At 40.8% G+C, this 17705-nt stretch overlaps 1 protein-coding gene across 1 annotated transcript in view; it reads left to right on the top strand.

Moving 5' to 3' along the window:
- The window catches only part of LOC311012583 (contactin-associated protein-like 4), a 116055-nt gene that overhangs the window by 26138 nt on the left and 72212 nt on the right, over nt 1-17705 (top strand). Inside the window, exons 3-5 of the mRNA XM_084008086.1 lie at nt 9073-9266; nt 12856-13003; nt 14107-14313. Of these exons, the coding sequence (XP_083864212.1) occupies nt 9073-9266; nt 12856-13003; nt 14107-14313 (549 nt within the window). The remainder of the gene's footprint in view (nt 1-9072; nt 9267-12855; nt 13004-14106; nt 14314-17705) is intronic.

Consider the following 17705-nt stretch of genomic DNA (forward strand, 5'->3'; position numbering starts at 1 on the left):
GCTGTTATCCAGTGACATATACACAACAAGCACAAGAGACCGCTAGTTATAACATAATAAGATTTATTAAAATCAGTAATAATGATCACAATCAATAACACTGCAATTAACAAAGCCTTATTACCTAACTACCTAACACACAAAACTAAGCTAAACAGTGTGTGCGTGTGTGTGTGCGTGTGTGCGTGTAGAGAGAGAGAGGTGGAGCTATTCCTCGCAGCGTTCAGGGGCGGAGCCACTGGCGTCCGATGGAGTAGCGAGAGAGAGAGAGAGAGAGAGAGAGATAGCCGTATGTAGCCACCAGATGTAGCTACGTCCCTAGCGTCCGCCGGGAACAGCTGGCTTAGGACACGTGTGTGCCGCGTGTATGTGTGTGTGTGTGTTAGCGGGACACAAACAAAGAGAGAGAGAATGCGCGAGCGATATTCTGAGTCCCAGAAGCCGTGCCGCTATCACACGGGCTCGAGTGAATAAACTGGCGTTTATTCCGCGAGACCGGCCTTTTAACTGATAGTAGAGGCTTTCTGAGCTCGCTAATATGGCGGAGGTTAGTCCCAAACACTGTTACAGAAATCAAGCCAGCTGCGTGGGTACACGATCAGTATTCAAATACAGCAGCACATGAACAAACGGACTCGGCGGTCCGCGATCAGAACTTAAAACACGTTAGCAAGAATTACAAGCGTATCCTACACTATCACTTATGTCTCTGCCCAGACTGATAGCCTCTTACTGGTATCGGCGATGACGGCGTTCCGTAACGGCGGTAGTTCGTGGGCCCCGGCGTCAGCGGGGGACGTGATGAGTCGGCTTCGTCCAGACGAGAGCGGAGCGGGTTTCCTCTCGTTGATCAAACTCAAATGAAGAAAACAGTTGGTGTTTCCTCCTTCCACGAGCGGCGATATAATCACGGCTTGGCGATTTAGTCAGCTTACTTCAGACAGCGTCTGGTAGCTGGAAGGCAGGAACCGGCTTGGTTCCTCTTGTTGCAGCGGTGCGCTGCAGGAGGGGGGTCGCCTCCCGTTGCAACGTGGTGTTGCGCCGGTTGTAGGAAGAGACGCCAGAGTAGGAGTCAGAGTAAGAGTGAGTAAGAGAGCGTTCTCCAGGCGGCTTCGGTTTATAAAGCTCAGGCCGCTCCAGGGGACCCACGTTGTGTAGTCCTTCCAGTGAGGTCCCAACACTACTCACTGAGTTCCCGCAGTGATTCATGTATATGTCCACGGCTTTTATTGTGAAAGGTGAGAACACTTTCATTGTCAATGCAGGGACAATAAGCACTCTGCCCACATTAATCTATTATTTTCTTGCCACAAATAATGGATTTGTCTCGATCACGCTGCTCTGTCTACTGCCGAACCCAACTTCAGCGCAATGCATGATGGTATACAATGCTCAGCTAGTGACCATTGGTTGTACACTTCTTATTAACATGAATTGTGTGATACTTTGAGTCCACTATAGGGTATGATAAGTATCTCTATACATTTGGGCAGCACTAAAAAATGGCACATTCCATAGATAGGGATTATTGAGTGATTTTGGACACAGCCAATAACATACATTTATTTATGAAGGGAGTGCAGACAGAATTTATTTATTTTACTGGTAATTTACAAATGTACAAAAATGTACAAATAATCAAATTTAATAATTTTCCTGCTGAATGCCTTATTTCCAAGAAATGTATCAATTAGTAGACAAACCCTCAACTACGAATTCTTTGGTCTCCACGTGGCTGTTGGCTGGACCTGTAATTAAACTTTTGAGGAGGTGCATAAATGCATATATGTATAATAATATACTGGCTGTAACCTACAGCTGTCACAGTTCAGGGAAGGGGATCTGCACCCTGACACAGTGGCAGAGCAGGTTGGATTAAGGAGTCTTTACTTGAAATAGTCAGCAGATTTACGGTTGGCAAATTATGAAAAGAGAAACGAAGTCTGACAGGATAGAAGTTGGAGGACTGGTCACAGACTGGCAGAAACGAGGCAATGTCATGGAAACGCAGCAATGCTTACGGAAGGGAGTGTGAAAGTGCCTTGTGTATAGAATGAGACCTAATGAGGGAACTGAGTACTGGGAACTGAGATTGTGGTTATGGCAAGCCGTTTTAACATTTAATCAAACCACACTGCTATCTGTAATTATATTTTAGATATCCATAATAGCATTTCTTTTAGTCAAAATGTCATTTTGACTAGGAGAAATGGTAATTAAAGATATCCACAATACATTCTTACTAGTAAAAATGATATTTTAAGATATCTACAACTTTGATTGTACTAGTCAAAACTAAATTTAAGATATCTAAAAATCCTTAAAAAGTATAAGTGGCCGTTTTATCATCTAATAGCTAAACTGGATATGTATTGCAGATATCTGTAATTCAATTCTTCCTAGTCAAAAAGAACATTTCAGATATCCACAATGACATTCTTCCTATCCACAATTGTCATTTCAGATATCCACAATGGCATTCTTCCTAGGACAAATGACGTCACTTTTGCCATTCATGTGTATTGGGCTTTCAATTTCAGATATCCACAATTACATTCTGGATATCTAGAATGAACATTCTGGATATCTGCAATTTAATTCTTACTAGGAAAAACTCCCATTTCAGATATCTTCAATCCAATTGTTACTAGTCATAATTTAAATTTTTTTTAAATGGCGTCCTGTCTACCTGTCAACAGATATCAACAATACATTTTGTGGATATCTGCAATTGTATTGTTCCTAGTCACAATTCTAATTGTAGATATCTGAAATTACATTTCTACTAGTCATAATATGAATTGTGGATATCCATAACGACATTTCTACTAGTCACAATGTATTTTTGGATATTCAAAATTACATTCTGGATATCTGGAATAGTTTTTCATTTTGGATATCTGAAATGAAGATTATGACTAGTAACAATTGGATTGAATATATCTGAAATGGGAGTTTCTCCTAGTAAGAATTCAATTGCAGATATCCAGAATGTTCATTCTAGATATCCAGAATGTAATTGTGGATATCTGAAATTGAAAGCCCAATACACATGAATGGCAAAAGTGACGTCATTTGTCCTAGGAAGAATGCCATTGTGGATATCTGAAATGACAATTGTGGATAGGAAGAATGTCATTGTGGATATCTGAAATGTTCTTTATGACTAGGAATAATTGAATTACAGATATCTGCAATACATATTCAGTCTAGCTATTAAATGTTAAAACGGCTTGCCATATTGTGGTTCAATGAGGAAATGAGGGAGAGTGTGGGGAGCTTTGAGGCCATCTGGTCAGGTGGGGAATGACACTATCTAGAGGTATCTATAATGGTTGCAGGGGCTGGAAGCTTGAAGGGTCCAATCTCAAACAATCACGGATTTACAGACATTGACGTGAATTCCTGTTAAGTCCATTAGGGTTTAGGGCTGGCCATACTGTCAAATCGTTAGGTGAATGTGGGCTCACTTCATGCCCACTTTTACATAAGTCATCATTGATGCAGACTTTGCATGAGGGAATTACCCACAAATGATTACGTTGTGACATTAAATACGGGGTTACCAGGGGAATACAGGGGATAGACAAAGACATATTACATAAATAATTATAATAATTTGACAGTTTCCATTTGCAAGTTTAACAGAGCTTCTTGGCATACAGTCATGCCCCCACTTAGTGTTGTAACTGGTGTGATAAAATCTGAAGTGACTCAGCTTTTACATAACAGAAGCCTGTGTCACTAAATGCATCAGCTAAGCGATGAAAATTTAGTTTTATTTTGTAGGCGAGAAAAGAATTAGCTCTACGAGAGGAGAGATTGTAGCTCTCACTATCTGGTTCCTCGACAGACACCAGGGGCAAAGAAACCGAGAGCTCAGTTTGATTTAATGCGACAGCCGTGTCGAGAAGTATTCAGACCATCAGCCATCACTTCACTTCTGTTTCAATTATATCTGTCAGGGTGGACACAGTAAATCTCTGTAATGCCTCTCTGTCTCTGAGCTATTTCCCTCTGATTCCTCTTTTCCTTCCCCAGTCTGATTTTCATGAGTAAAGGTCAGCAAGTCTGCTCTTTTCTGTTCTCCTGTCACTAGACACGTCTGTTAGTCAAGCGCTTATTAGCTTTGGCCTTTAGCTCTTAAAAGATCAGGCTCCAGCAAAGCGACACCAACTCATTTTCCAATGCTGAGCTTTTCTCCTCTGGTGGCCACCACACATTGTTCAGGGCCAAAGTGAGGGAATATGGAGACCAACAACTCCTATCAACTCCAACTCATAAATAAAGAGCCAAGATGGAGTTAAAGGAAAACACCACCGCATTTCCATACTGAACTATGTTCTGCTCTGATCTTAGACGAGGTGATACATACCTCCCTCTCCTCTGTGCGTGCACTCAATGGCTCTTGCGCGCACTCCGCGCAGCGCTAATTTGCTAGCATGTAGCTTGTCCTTAGGATCCAAAGGGGGGTGAAGTTAGAAGCGACCAAGCACTTCCACGTTGTCCCTATTTAAATAAATTACGTGAGTAGTTACACGACCCAAGTTTGGTTACACAAAATTAAACATGCCAATTTTTCTAAGCGGATAACAAGGATAACTATATAGTATGGCGGAATAACAACTGGAAGCACTTCGACGTCGGCGCAGTAATATCATCACTCCGCTCCCCCTCTTACTTCCGTCAATAGAACCTACGTGACCTGCACGCCGCCGCCTGCACTACCTGTAGTAGTTTGTGCACAGTTGAGGAAGCATCAGGTTGTAGTAAGATAGTTTGTGAACAATCAAACATCGTGGTTATAACGTGCATCGTACAGGGTTGTGAAAACAAGCAGAAGGTATAGTCCCGTCATGTTTTGAGTGATGATATTACTGCGCCGACGTCGAAGTGCTTCCAGTTGTTATTCCGCCATACTATATAGTTATCCTTGTTATCCGCTTAGAAAAATTGGCATGTTTCATTTTGTGTAACCAAACTTGGGTCGTGTAACTACTCACGTAACCGTATTTAAATAGGGACAACGTGGAAGTGCTTGGTCGCTTCTAACTTCACCCCCCTTTGGATCCTAAGGAATATACTGGGACAAGCTACATGCTAGCAAATTAGCGCTGCGCGGAGTGCGCGCAAGAGCCATTGAGTGCACGCACAGAGGAGAGGGAGGTATGTATCACCTCGTCTAAGATCAGAGCAGAACATAGTTCAGTATGGAAATGCGGTGGTGTTTTCCTTTAACCATGATCAGAATATCAAATAAAATATTGATCTCAAGAACATTTACCACAGGTGCAATAAAACTGACCTTTTGCTACCACTATAATCCAGTATCTAAGATGTAGTCATCCATATTTTATTATTCATGAAACTTCCTGTAAAGCTTACCCTCTTGGTTTTTGGCCATTGTATTTGCTTCTTTGGCATTTTGTCCTCATTGGACACGTTACAGAGAGCCTTGGGGAACACAGGGAAAACAGAAGCAAATAACATGGCGCTGAACCAGTGGCATTGCACTTTCATGGTATTTGTTTTGTGTAAATCTCTGAAAGCTGCACGTCTGTTAAAGTCCAGTTGTTGGAATTAAGTCAATTTCATTATTTGCCCATAGGAGAACCAACTTCGCATGCAAGCTTGACACCCCTCAGTGTGTTGGGAAAGCAGAGCAGTGCCAAGGCGCTGGAAACAAGGCTCTAGTGGATTGGCAATGTCAGATTCACAAGGACAAATGGAAATTCTCTCCTGGTCACGCTACGATTGAACAACTCTTGCAGGAACACGGCAGGGTCATGGAAGTTTGCCCAGTTTGTCCAAAACCTTGGTGGAGGGTTATGACTCTCTGAGGATCCAGTGGCACTCATTGTGAGAATACAGGGAACCAAGGCCTTTATTTAAGAGCCATCATGGGATTGTTTAAAAGGGGTAATTCTTTATTGTGGCTATCCTGATGCCGTATACAAATACATCTTCGCAGACCGGGACTTCTGTTGGGTGTTTTAAAGCTGAATATGCATTCAGCAAAGTACTCTACTGGAAGATGGCAGATCGCCCCCTCAGGTTGGGAGTGAGTGTCAATCTCACCCGAGGGACTTGACATACTTTGGGGACTAAGTAGGGTAAAATTGAGCATGAGATTAAGAGGCAGATTGGTTCAGGATCACTACTGATGGAGGCATTGTACTTGAAAATAATGGTGAAGAGGAGGTGAGGCTATCAATGTCCAAGTTTATCTTTGTTAAATTTATACAGTACTTTGTAAAAGATGTTTTGTGTGAATTGTGACGTCCAGCAGTCTGCCAAACAGCTCCTATACCAAACTTAGGAGCAGCTCAGTACTGTCCCCTGGATGCTAAGGATAAATTATGTTTGTTGCAAAATGTTCACTTACTGCTGCAACAGGCAGACAAAGCAAGGTAACATGAGGACAAGTGTCATTACACACTGTTTGTTCATTTAATGCAATTAGTCCTCACAGATGTCACAACCTGGCTCTTTGGGCCACGACAAGACGGGAGACACACTGAATTTAAGAAGGTTTAGCAAAGTATATTTATTTAACATAAAGCAACGCAATGTGCAACAAAGGAAAATAATGAACAAATGGGATGTGACCATCAGTCTATCAGTAGTGTAGGATGTGCATGTGTGTAAAATGTAATGGATGTGTGTTGTAAAGTGCATAAACTGAGCATAATGGAACTTAAGAAAACTGTAGCTGCCACATCACCCGTAGGACATCTGCTGGAGAGGAGAGAGAGAGAATGAATGAATCATGGGTCGTTTTATAATCTCAGGAACACTGGGCCCAGGTGCCCATGATTGACCAAAACTCCTCCCACAAACCCAAGTCACATCAGGAGCCTGCTGCCTCAACAGCAGGGGTCATCACACAGAGAAGTCTCCTTTCCCCTAAAACACAGTATGTGTCTAAAAAATGCAGACATAGGCTATAATGACAATGAGCATGTACAGCCAATCAATGGCACCTTTATTGAAAGTGCTTTGGGATAAAACACATTTTTACCTGCATAATGTGCCACTAGACAATACTATAAACATGGACATGCTTCAAGCCAGTCGGATCAGCCACTGTATCAGCATTTCTTTCACCAAACCCTCTCTTTAAATATTATTTTCAACCTATTGACAGTCGATCAATGTTACAACACTGCTCTGTATTGGGGAAATCTAATCCGGGAAAGGATGCAGACCTCCAGGGGTGCTGTAAAAGAAATCAATGCTTGGCACCACAATCTCCGATTGATTATATTCTATATAGCAAATGATGCAGACCTGCAAGCTTACTGTACAACTAATCAATATATAACGCTACAACCTTTTAGCAATGCTATTTTTGGGAAAGGACGCTAATGGTCTAGCATTCTGTGCAAACAAATCAATGCGGCACCGCAATCTCTTATTTATGATGTTTTGTTTTGGAAATGCAATATACAAAAATGACTTGTTTGCTATGAACAAATTCCAGTAAAACATCTCAGCATGAGGTCAAAGAAGATTCAAGCATTTATGATATAATGTCAGGACATTTGAGAGTAGAAAATGTTTCAGGATCATCAGAAATTGCCACATGCTTCTCCTGGAGCTGCTATTTTGATGAGATCGGTATTTTTTCAAGGATCGTCTTGAAATTTCCCATCAGCATGAATTGCAATGACTTGGGCTATCCTGACTTTTTCCTCTAGCGCCACCATGAGACCAAACATTATATTTGTCCTGTACTTTGGTTTTTGACCTCTTGGGCTGATACATTTTTAAATATTATAATTTGATTTTTTTTACTGATATTAAAATTGATATGATTTGGGATATTGGAGGTCATAATAACTTTTGCTTTTTTATTATTCTAATTGAGGATGATTTTTGCATTTTTTGTGCAACGAACTATCAACCCATTGAAGGCGCATGCGCTTCGAGCAACAGCTGTATTGTGAAGTGATTGCAATGTAAGTGGGGAGAGCGAGTGCGTCATCTAGTGGCTGGATGTTATCATTGTTGTCAATAGCACCTTTAAGTCAATCCGATGTGTAGGCCAGGTCACCTCTGCAGCACGACATGATTTCATTTTTTTAAATAGTAGTTTGACACTAATTTTGCCTTTAACAAATATAGTACCTCCTGTGATTTGACAACTGTAAAGGCCATATTGTAATTAGGATAATTCAATTAATTGTGCAACGTTAATTACCTGAAAATCTTATGCCATTCACAGCCTCAGCTGTACTTTGCGTGTGGTGATAATTAGCAAATCTTAGCATGCTAAGATGCAAAAATGGTGAACATTAAAATGTTATTCTGATTGTGTACAGCCTGACAGAGCTGCTATGACTATAGACGCTGCAGTCTCTCGTCTTGTTCCTATTTAAGCATTGTGTGTGCTTTTAAAATATATAAAGCCATATTACACATCGGCTCAAGTAATTGTTCTAGTTAATCACCTATTTTTTTGCTCAAAAAATAATCTAAACCTATCATCTTTTTCTGCATACATTCTGTGTGGTAGGGGATACGTTGCATTTCATGGTGCAAAACTTTCATATAAAAATGATTAAGTTATGCATAATTGTGCACTGAAAACTGAGTGGAAAAGTAAGAAAGTCTGTCAGCCAGGAAGCCTGCTAAACAGCATCACATTGTCTTATTATTTATGGAAAAATTGGGAAATTGGTAACAATGGGCAGAGGCTTTCATTCTGACGAATGTCTTCTTTTGATGGATGAAGACAAATGGAATTGAAAACATGCACCATATCTACAATAGATATCACAAAACATTCGGTGTAATAATGTAATACTGAGTTTGTTATATCTTTTAGATTCAATTTTCTACAAAAAGTTCTACAGTTTCTTGGAATTAAACCAATCATCTGTTCCAGCACAACAATACACTGTAAATAATAATAATAATAATACACTGTTTCCAATCATGGAGCCAATTGTGATTTATTTAGGCTGTGTAATAAAAAAACAAACAATGTTGTAGACTCAAGTACTTCACCCCTCACGCACATATAGTTATGCCTCACTGACTGAAATGTATCAATCTATGTCCCTGCAGGAGCTGGAGGCTGGTCTCCCCTCACCTCAGACAGGTATCAGTGGCTGGAGGTGGACCTGGGCGAGCGGACCAAGATCACCGCTGTCGCTACTCAGGGCCGCTACGGCAGCTCCGATTGGCTGTCGTCGTACCTGCTGATGTTCAGCGACACGGGCCACAACTGGAAACAGTACAGGCAGGAGGACAGTATCGGGGTGAGTGACGTTTCTTCTCTAAGAAGTCTATCTGGAATGGATGTCAGCAATTTCAAATAAACATATTTTTGTATGTTCATCTTTTTGTAGCTATTACATGATTTCTGAAAGCTTGTTTATGTATGCATTATCTTATCAGATGTACAGTATAATACCATACAGACAGAAATAGAAATTGAAATCGAAAATTGGATAAAGCAAGGTGGTAATACATTCCCGTCTCAATCCATTAAATTAGGGTGAAATTATTTTATATGGGGAATTTCTTTTTATCACTCCATAAATCAGAAAATAATGTCAAGAGCTGAAAAAAAAAATATATATATAAATCAGGCTATGAATGAATGACCCCTTCATCTTGACAATATGGATGAAACTGGAAATGTTGCTGTTGACTTCAGTGCTACTGAAGTGAAGATTTCTACAGATGCAAATCGACAAAGGCCTACTGTTTTCTTTCTTTCTTTTAGTCTGAAAGAAGATGTATTATTAAGGCAAGATCACCCAGATCTCAAAAATTCCTTAGTGCATGAAAGAAAAGGTTTTTGTCACCCATTAACAGGGCTGTATAGATAGGGCCTAAAGAGGACAGAATAAGTGCTTTCATTTTTAAGTATTGTTTTGAGTATTGTGAGAAAGTACAACGTTGCGGATTGTGACTGCACAAACTAGTAGGTCGAGTATAAAGGTAATGGGTAAAAATGAATACCGCTCAGGTTCATTAGAGCTAATTTGCCGGCACTACCAGTCATATTTACAGTGGATGTGATGTTTAGCACTGCTGGTCTGCAGGGATAAGTCCATCCTGAAGAGATAATCACAGTCATCAGAAGCCTTTGACTCTTCATTAATAATGGATGAACCGATGAAAAGAGCTCTGCTGACTGTGCAAACCTGTTGCCAAAACACTTTAGCTGCTGATGGACACAGAGCGAGACAGAGAAGCAGCCGAGCGTCCCTTTCCTGTGTAAGACCGTACGCTGCAGCCTGGAACACGGCCAGATACTGGAATCAATGATGAAAAACTCCAGTCTGTCAACGCTGCGGTGCGCTCACAATCATGTTCACGCTCACATTTTACCACACCGTGAATAATTTGTCCTGTAAATATATAATATGGAGTGTGACAATTAAGTCATGAGTACAGATGGGATGTCTCCAAGATTCCATTCACCTTTATGTATCGCGTTACAAAAGCTGTCTCCTACTTGAGGTGGTTTTTGCATTTTCAAAAAAAGAGTTGATGCGCTAAATGGATTAGGGAAACACCTTTGCCAAATAAATTCTGACATAAACTCACATTACTTATCAGCTGTTTCTGCTCTTGTGTGTGTTCTTGGATACCCCCTATAACGTGCTTGTCTTCATCTCTGGACGTGATGGAACATGGCCAGTGGTAGTCAAGACATGAGAGTTGTGTCAAATGTCTCTTTAACTCTGCAAGAAAGAGAAGAATGTGACATTTGTTCTTTAAGGCTGACGGATATTTATGTCCTGCCTCATTGGTTTGGCTCGTGACTTGCTAACTTTCTGTGTGTCAATACCTATGAGGTCTATTCAAATCAGAGGTGATTTACACATGGAAGTTATTATTTATGTGCTTGTTTCGCATTAAATTGAGGCAAATTAAGTCAAATTGAGCAACAACTATGCATCCAACAGTAATGTGACCTGTTGCATTCTTTGGGTTGAATAAAAACCTACTGTATCAGTGTTACAATGACATCAATTAGAAATGGAATACTGTTTCAGGCATACATCAAAGAAAGACGAATTGCAATTTCAAACTCTGATGGCAGAAAGGCAGCTGGTCTCTAGAGCTGATTTATGAAGAAATCAGTCAGATGGACAGCGGAGGCAGCGAGGCATCACCTCCCACCTCCTGGTAGACACAGAACTCTTCTTCAGTGTTTTTCCATCACACGAGTGTCGTGTTGGACTTGTACTTGCCCCACTGTGGTGATGCTACATGGTTCAGGATGCAGCCACATGAATACTAAGTGGTTTTTATCGTGTTTTTGTAGAAAACACAGTGGTGTGTCCCATCAACGCACTGAGCCAGTTTAAGATATGTCCACCTGCATGCGTCCAGTGAGCCTTATACAACAAATATGGGAAGACATGGTATATTAACACACTGTGGGAATGGGAATCTATCTAGTGTTAACCCACATGTGTTACAGTGGTGCAGAGAGGAGCTTTTAAATAGAAGTAGAACCGAGACAATTTCCTCACATGGAGGAAATCCTGCTAATCTCTGCACTGAGGATCGTCTCCGAGAGAGCAGAGAACAACTCCTCGCAGCTTAAAAACATGTTGATCTGACACTCTACATAAACTGAGCACAATCCCAGTCACATTTCAATTGTATTGGTTCCTTTTAACTGAAAGAACAAACAATTTAAAAAAATGTGGATCAAAACTTCCAGCCCGGTCTCACTGAATGGTGTATGAATGACATGACAATTTGTATTTTGATAGCTTTTTGTGTGTTAGTTGTGTTCCATGTAGTCTCAAATGACTGTGACGTAAACATATCCGCGTAAAAGAAAGTAGAAAATGTGAGCGACTGCTTATGATGGCCGGGTGGACAGGTCAAGGATACTGTTGTCCCAAGGCTTTACTGACATTATTGATGTGTTTTCATTACTTATGTTCCGTTATTTATCTAGTTATTTTACTTCCATTATTTTAAGCCCCAACTTGTTTTATGATGAACCTGACCAAAACCAACCGTGACTGTTTCACTGTAACAACAGTGTTACGTGATGCACTAAAAGCTGTCTCAGAATATACACTAATAAATGTAAATGACACACAAAAGCCAAGAATGTATACTAATGAAGTGGTAATGTCAGGAAATGGCGTGCTTCGTATGCCTTCCAATGAGATTGGGTTGAAACATCAAGCTTTTTGTTTTGTTTTATACATTATAAAACTATTAAAAGTTACACAGTGCCTCTCTCCATCATATGATGGCTCCACTCTCTCTTGATTACAGAAGAATTAATAAGTTAATTATGTGTCTAAGCTTTTATAGAGCAGTGGGAGAGCCAGTTAACCTGCATGTCAACTTCAAGGGAGGAATGTAATGAGGATGGATAGCCAGATGAGAGAGATGGAAAGAGTGATTCATCATTCAGCCAGTCAGTTCACATTTTACATTTCAGATTTTAACCCAGAACAATATGATATGAAAATTAACTTTCAATACTTTTCACTCTAGCAAAGTAAAGTATTTGCACATTGTGGGAGCACCCATTCAACGATATGTCCTCATAGAATCGTTCATGTGAAATCTTGTGAAAAATAATTTCTCATGTTTTGTGTTTTCTTTCAAATGTCCAGCAACATGAGCAATCAGTGCCCTGCCGGACATGACTATGGTTGATCACAGCCGTTTATCTTTATATGCCTAACTTTCACATAACTGTAATGGATGGAAAGAGAGTAATTTTGGATTTCATTATGATGATTGACACGCAAATTTACATTATATTTGGATGGAAACCTGACTTCAGTGCTCAATGTGATCCTACAAACTCTTAAGCACATAAATACTTTATTTTGTTGTTTATTGTGTGTTCAGGCTTTTCCAGGTAATAGTAATGCAGACAGTGTGGTCCAGTACAAACTGCAGCAGCCGGCGATCGCTCGTTTCCTCCGCCTCATTCCCCTGGACTGGAACCCCAGCGGGAGGATCGGGCTCCGGCTGGAGACCTACGGATGTCCTTACAGTAAGTGGTATCTTTTACACTGGCCTGACTAGACTCTTCACAGCTTTTATAAAAATGGACAAATGCTCACTTTAGAGCAGTCTACTGTATATCACCATGGCAATGCAGATTGCACACCTAAAAATCCTGGACAGTTTCAAAATTCTTTGAATTTCAATTTTCTTTTTTTTTTCAATCATTTTGCCAAGAACAAAAGTGGATTCTCATTCCAGAAATGTGGAAGATCGGCATGCACATTTTCCACATGACAACAATGCACAGTGGTTTTGATGTGAATTACGTTGACGTGTTCCATTTTCTCCAAATAGTGCCCATGTACCCTCCATAGAAAAAACCCATCCAGACTGAGAATGACTAAGGGTTAACTACACAACGTATTAACTAAATCAGACCCAATAGATGTTGCGGAATCTGCTGTAGCCAGAGTCAAGTTTGGGGGTTACAGCCCTGAGTGCACCGATTAGCACCTGTACCATTGATGCCTTTACTCCCCACATCTTTTCCTCAGCTTACTTATGATCTTAAATCTCAGGTCAGCCGCCCTTATGCTTTTCTTGGGGCTTTGAACCCAATCTCGGGGTGTGTGACATATCCTCTGACCTGTCGTCCTGTCTCCCCCTTGCCCGTAGCACCGCTGTTGTACCTTATCAACCTCGAGTTGTGATAGCAGTTTGGTAGCAGACGTTGGAACACAGTAGTTGTTTCTTTGTTAGCTTATATGTTGGGTTTCGAAGCATCCATTGATCCCACATCCTCTGCATATATCCCCTCTCAGTAAGGTTGCTCGTATAGTAGCATTCCAACAGTTTCACATTCCCTTCCCTAGACCATGTGGAAGATGTAGGAGTTCATCTCACACATATTAAACATTCAGTGAGGTATTCATCATCCTAACCTCCCCTAAATATGGAGTATATTTTGATTGAATTATGTCTGAATTGTGAATGTCCACCTATGTGTACGTCTCATCAATGCAATTTACAGTATCAGGAACACAACAATCAGAGGGTATTGATTTGAATGCTTATATACCTTTTTTATAGTGTAAGGTAACATACTGATATGACCATGAAGTGACTGCTGTATGCCTTTTTGTCTTCCAGCCTCAGATGTTGTGAGTTTGGACGGCAGCAGCAGCAGTCTGGTGTACAGGCTGAGCCCCGGGCCGAGGCGGACGTCCAGAGAGGTCGTCTCCCTGAAGTTTAAAACCCTGAGGAATTCTGGGACGCTGCTGCAGGCAGAGGGGGAGGGAGGACTCGGCCTCAGCCTGGAGTTAGAGAGAGGAAAGCTACTGCTCCTGTTCAGACAAGGTATAACACATGATATACTGATATCCACTGACAGATAGGTATCTAATACATTGGACTATAAACACAACACGTTGTATAAGTACGAGGTTTTTCAGCAAAGGGATAAAAATAAAAACCCCTCTGAGACAACTTTAGATTGGCTGTGGTTGGGTGAGATGGACGACACGCACGATGCTGCCTGATTGGTTTAAAGCTTGGCCCACGCTCTGCTGCTGCATCCGTCTTGTTGCAGCCATGATGGATGGTACCCGTTCACTGTAGCATGTGTTAGGGCCGGACTCTGCAAGACTTGATGCATGACTTATAGTCTGTACAGAGGGAGGTGTGTGTGCGTGTGTGTGTGTGTGTATAAATGGGGTTAAACCAGAGGTTTCCATGCTGAATCATCACCATATGGCTCACCTCTCATGAGGAAGTCCCATCTGACTGCTGACATACTTTCTCCATCATCCATCCATCCATCCATCCATCCATCCATCCATCCATCCATCCCCACCCCATCTCTCTTCATCCCTCCAACCTTTGTTTTGCCTATTGCCATCTTTCTCTTCTTCTTTCCCTCTCTACCTTCTGTTCTCTCATCCCTACATCCTTCTTCTATCAATCTTTCAACCACCCTTTTCTTGTTACCAAGGTCTCTTTAACTATGATTGAGTCTTATGACAGAGGGCAACACATTATGAATGGAAATATCATCAATGTCATCTTTAAGAAAGGCAGTCTCCTTTGTCACATTAAGGACATAGTAAAATAGAAAAATATTTGTTTTAATCATTGTGTCTTAATGTATCTCTGGTTATATTACAAACATATGTTAAATACAATTGTTTATTTAACCAGGGTAGTTTCAAGGCAATATCTTAGGCGTGTTTTTCTTTTTTTTTTAGTCTATTCTAGCATTTTCCCTTCAAGGGTGTGTATTCAGAGAGGAATGTCAGCAAATGTGATTCGTGGAGCAACATCCTGGGTTAGAGGTGTACCAGCTAAAAACAAACAAAAAAACAAACAGCAGTCTTGAACCCAAAGGAATGAGCGGCAGGCAGGCAGGTTAACGGTCATGTCATTGAATCAGAAATGAAAACCCAGAAAGACAGCCAGAACAGGGAAAGTTGTCCAAAAACTAGACAAACTGAAATCTGACTGTGGACAAGGGGCTGGTATATGTATAGACAGGCCGATTGGGAACTGAGATAAGATGAGCAGGTGGGCGGTGAAGGTCAGCGTATGGAAAAGGAGTTACTGCAGGGCAGGAGGGAGTGGCTGGGTCTGCATTGACAACAGGGTTCAAAAGGTAGCATAGACAACTCAGAGCAGACACCAGCATGATTACTAGGAGGTGTGTCTTTGGATATTAGTTGTCCAAAACCTTGATTACATTTTAAATTCTTGTTGCGGTCTAATTTATTCATTCCTGTCTCGTCCTCCTCCCCCTGATCCAACTACTAATTACCGTTTGTCTCTACAGATCTCCAATTCCTTTATGTTTTCAGTATCACAGAAGGCATTTTACATTTCCAGTGCAGCACAGTTCATCCATCTCACCATGTTTTCAGTTATCTCTTGACAGCTTGGTACTCCGTTGCAGCTTTTCTTAGTTGGATGAAATTCATCATTATTTCTGTCTCTCTTCCCCTTTATTTATTTTCCATCCTTTCTCCCCCTCTCTTTCTCTCCACACATTGTGTAATTTAGGTCATCCGCTGCGTGCATTGACCCTGTGCTCATGCATGGTTCACTCCTCTCTGTTAACACTAACACCTACAGGTCTGAACCTCTCAGAGCAGATGCACTTGGCTTTATGAGGCAACTCTGAGTAACAGACCATCACAGAAACAGCAACTCTGTTCTGGTTAACACAAAGCACAAATAAAAACTTGATGGTAGAGTAACTTTTTTTTTCTTTTATGTCACGTTTTTGTTCAATTTGGTCAAAGCAAGTTCAGTATCCAGCCTACAAAAAGGCACTCAGACAGAATTGGAAAAATCTGAATTAGTTTATTTTTAAAGGTGAACAGGGACAAAAAATAAAGTAACACGCTTTGGCATAACTTTTGTGATGAGTGATTTGGATATTTACAAACACAGGACTTTCATCCAGGACACTGCTGTTTGTGTCCCATGTGCAAAATGTTGACTTTTAGTCAGGCGAGTCATTAATCTGTGAAGTAAAACTAACTTCCTGTGAAGTTTATTTGGAAAAGACGCAGCATCCCTAACATTTCCAAAACTGAGAGAGGAGTAGAGCATCATAGTTTGATGCTTACAGCCACGGATCAAGGGTCGGTATTTGATGAGTTGGGAGTTAGAACGTGTTGTCAAGGCACCCGGTTTGAGAACCACGGCTTAATTTTTCATCACATTTTGTACTTTTCTACACATTTTGAGGTTTGATTTCAGTCTCTGTCATTTTCCACCATCTCTTTTAGAGTGAGATGCTTTGTTTAATGTGCATGATGTTGTTTGCCACCTTTCTGTTGTTCTCATCATGCTCCATACATTATATGGGTTTTGTGATCTTTATTTGTTAATGTTTTAGGGATTCCACTTCAGTAACCAATTTGTAAAAGCTTCCTACAGCAAACATTTTGCTCTGCTAGTTGTTGTCCAGACAGCTGGAATAAACATGGTTTAATAAGATTTATATCTGCTACGCCAAAAACCATTCCCCTCTGCTTTACATTCATCAACATGTCAGTGTGGTATATTGTGTCGTTGTTGGCTCATAACTCAGCCGAGCCCTTTCCTGTTACTGAAGTAATTTTAGGAAAACAAACATGCTGAGGGTTGATGGGTCGTACTCCAGTGCATGGTGCTATCTGGAAGGTGTTGTTTGGATTAATCGAGTACATATTCAAAGACTGCAAGCTGGCGAGTCATCTCATCCCACCTTTCTTATGAGATAAAAAAAAAAGACCTGACACAATCTTAATGACCTATCAGTAGCCTACGCTGAAATATTTGCTTTCCGAAAGTGTGTTTACAGTCTGAAAATTATGTTTAGAACTGATTACAATGACGGCAGCTCCTGATAAGGGCCGTCGTTGTCGTCCTGTGTAATCACTTTTAGTCTCAGCGAACAGCTGTAATGAAATTGCAGGATACTTAGGTGGGAAAAAGCAGAAAATGGTCAGCAAACATCCTCTCTGTCCCTCCCGCATATTAATAAAAATATGCAGTCATTAGCAGTTTTTTATCCATTGATTGAAGATTTTGCTGAGCATGCTCGTTCTCCTTCAGCAGCAGTGTTACAGGGCAACACAGGGAATATCAGAACAAGTTTACCTTTGCAAAAATGCAACCAAAACAAACAAAAGGCTGCTGATTCTCTTTAAGTGTAGCCGGAGAATTCATGCCATGTATGAGAATTATTAACAGAGACGTAAGTAATATTG

This window comes from Eutrigla gurnardus (genome assembly GCF_963514095.1).
Source record: "Eutrigla gurnardus genome assembly, chromosome: 4".
NCBI lineage: Eukaryota > Metazoa > Chordata > Actinopteri > Perciformes > Triglidae > Eutrigla > Eutrigla gurnardus.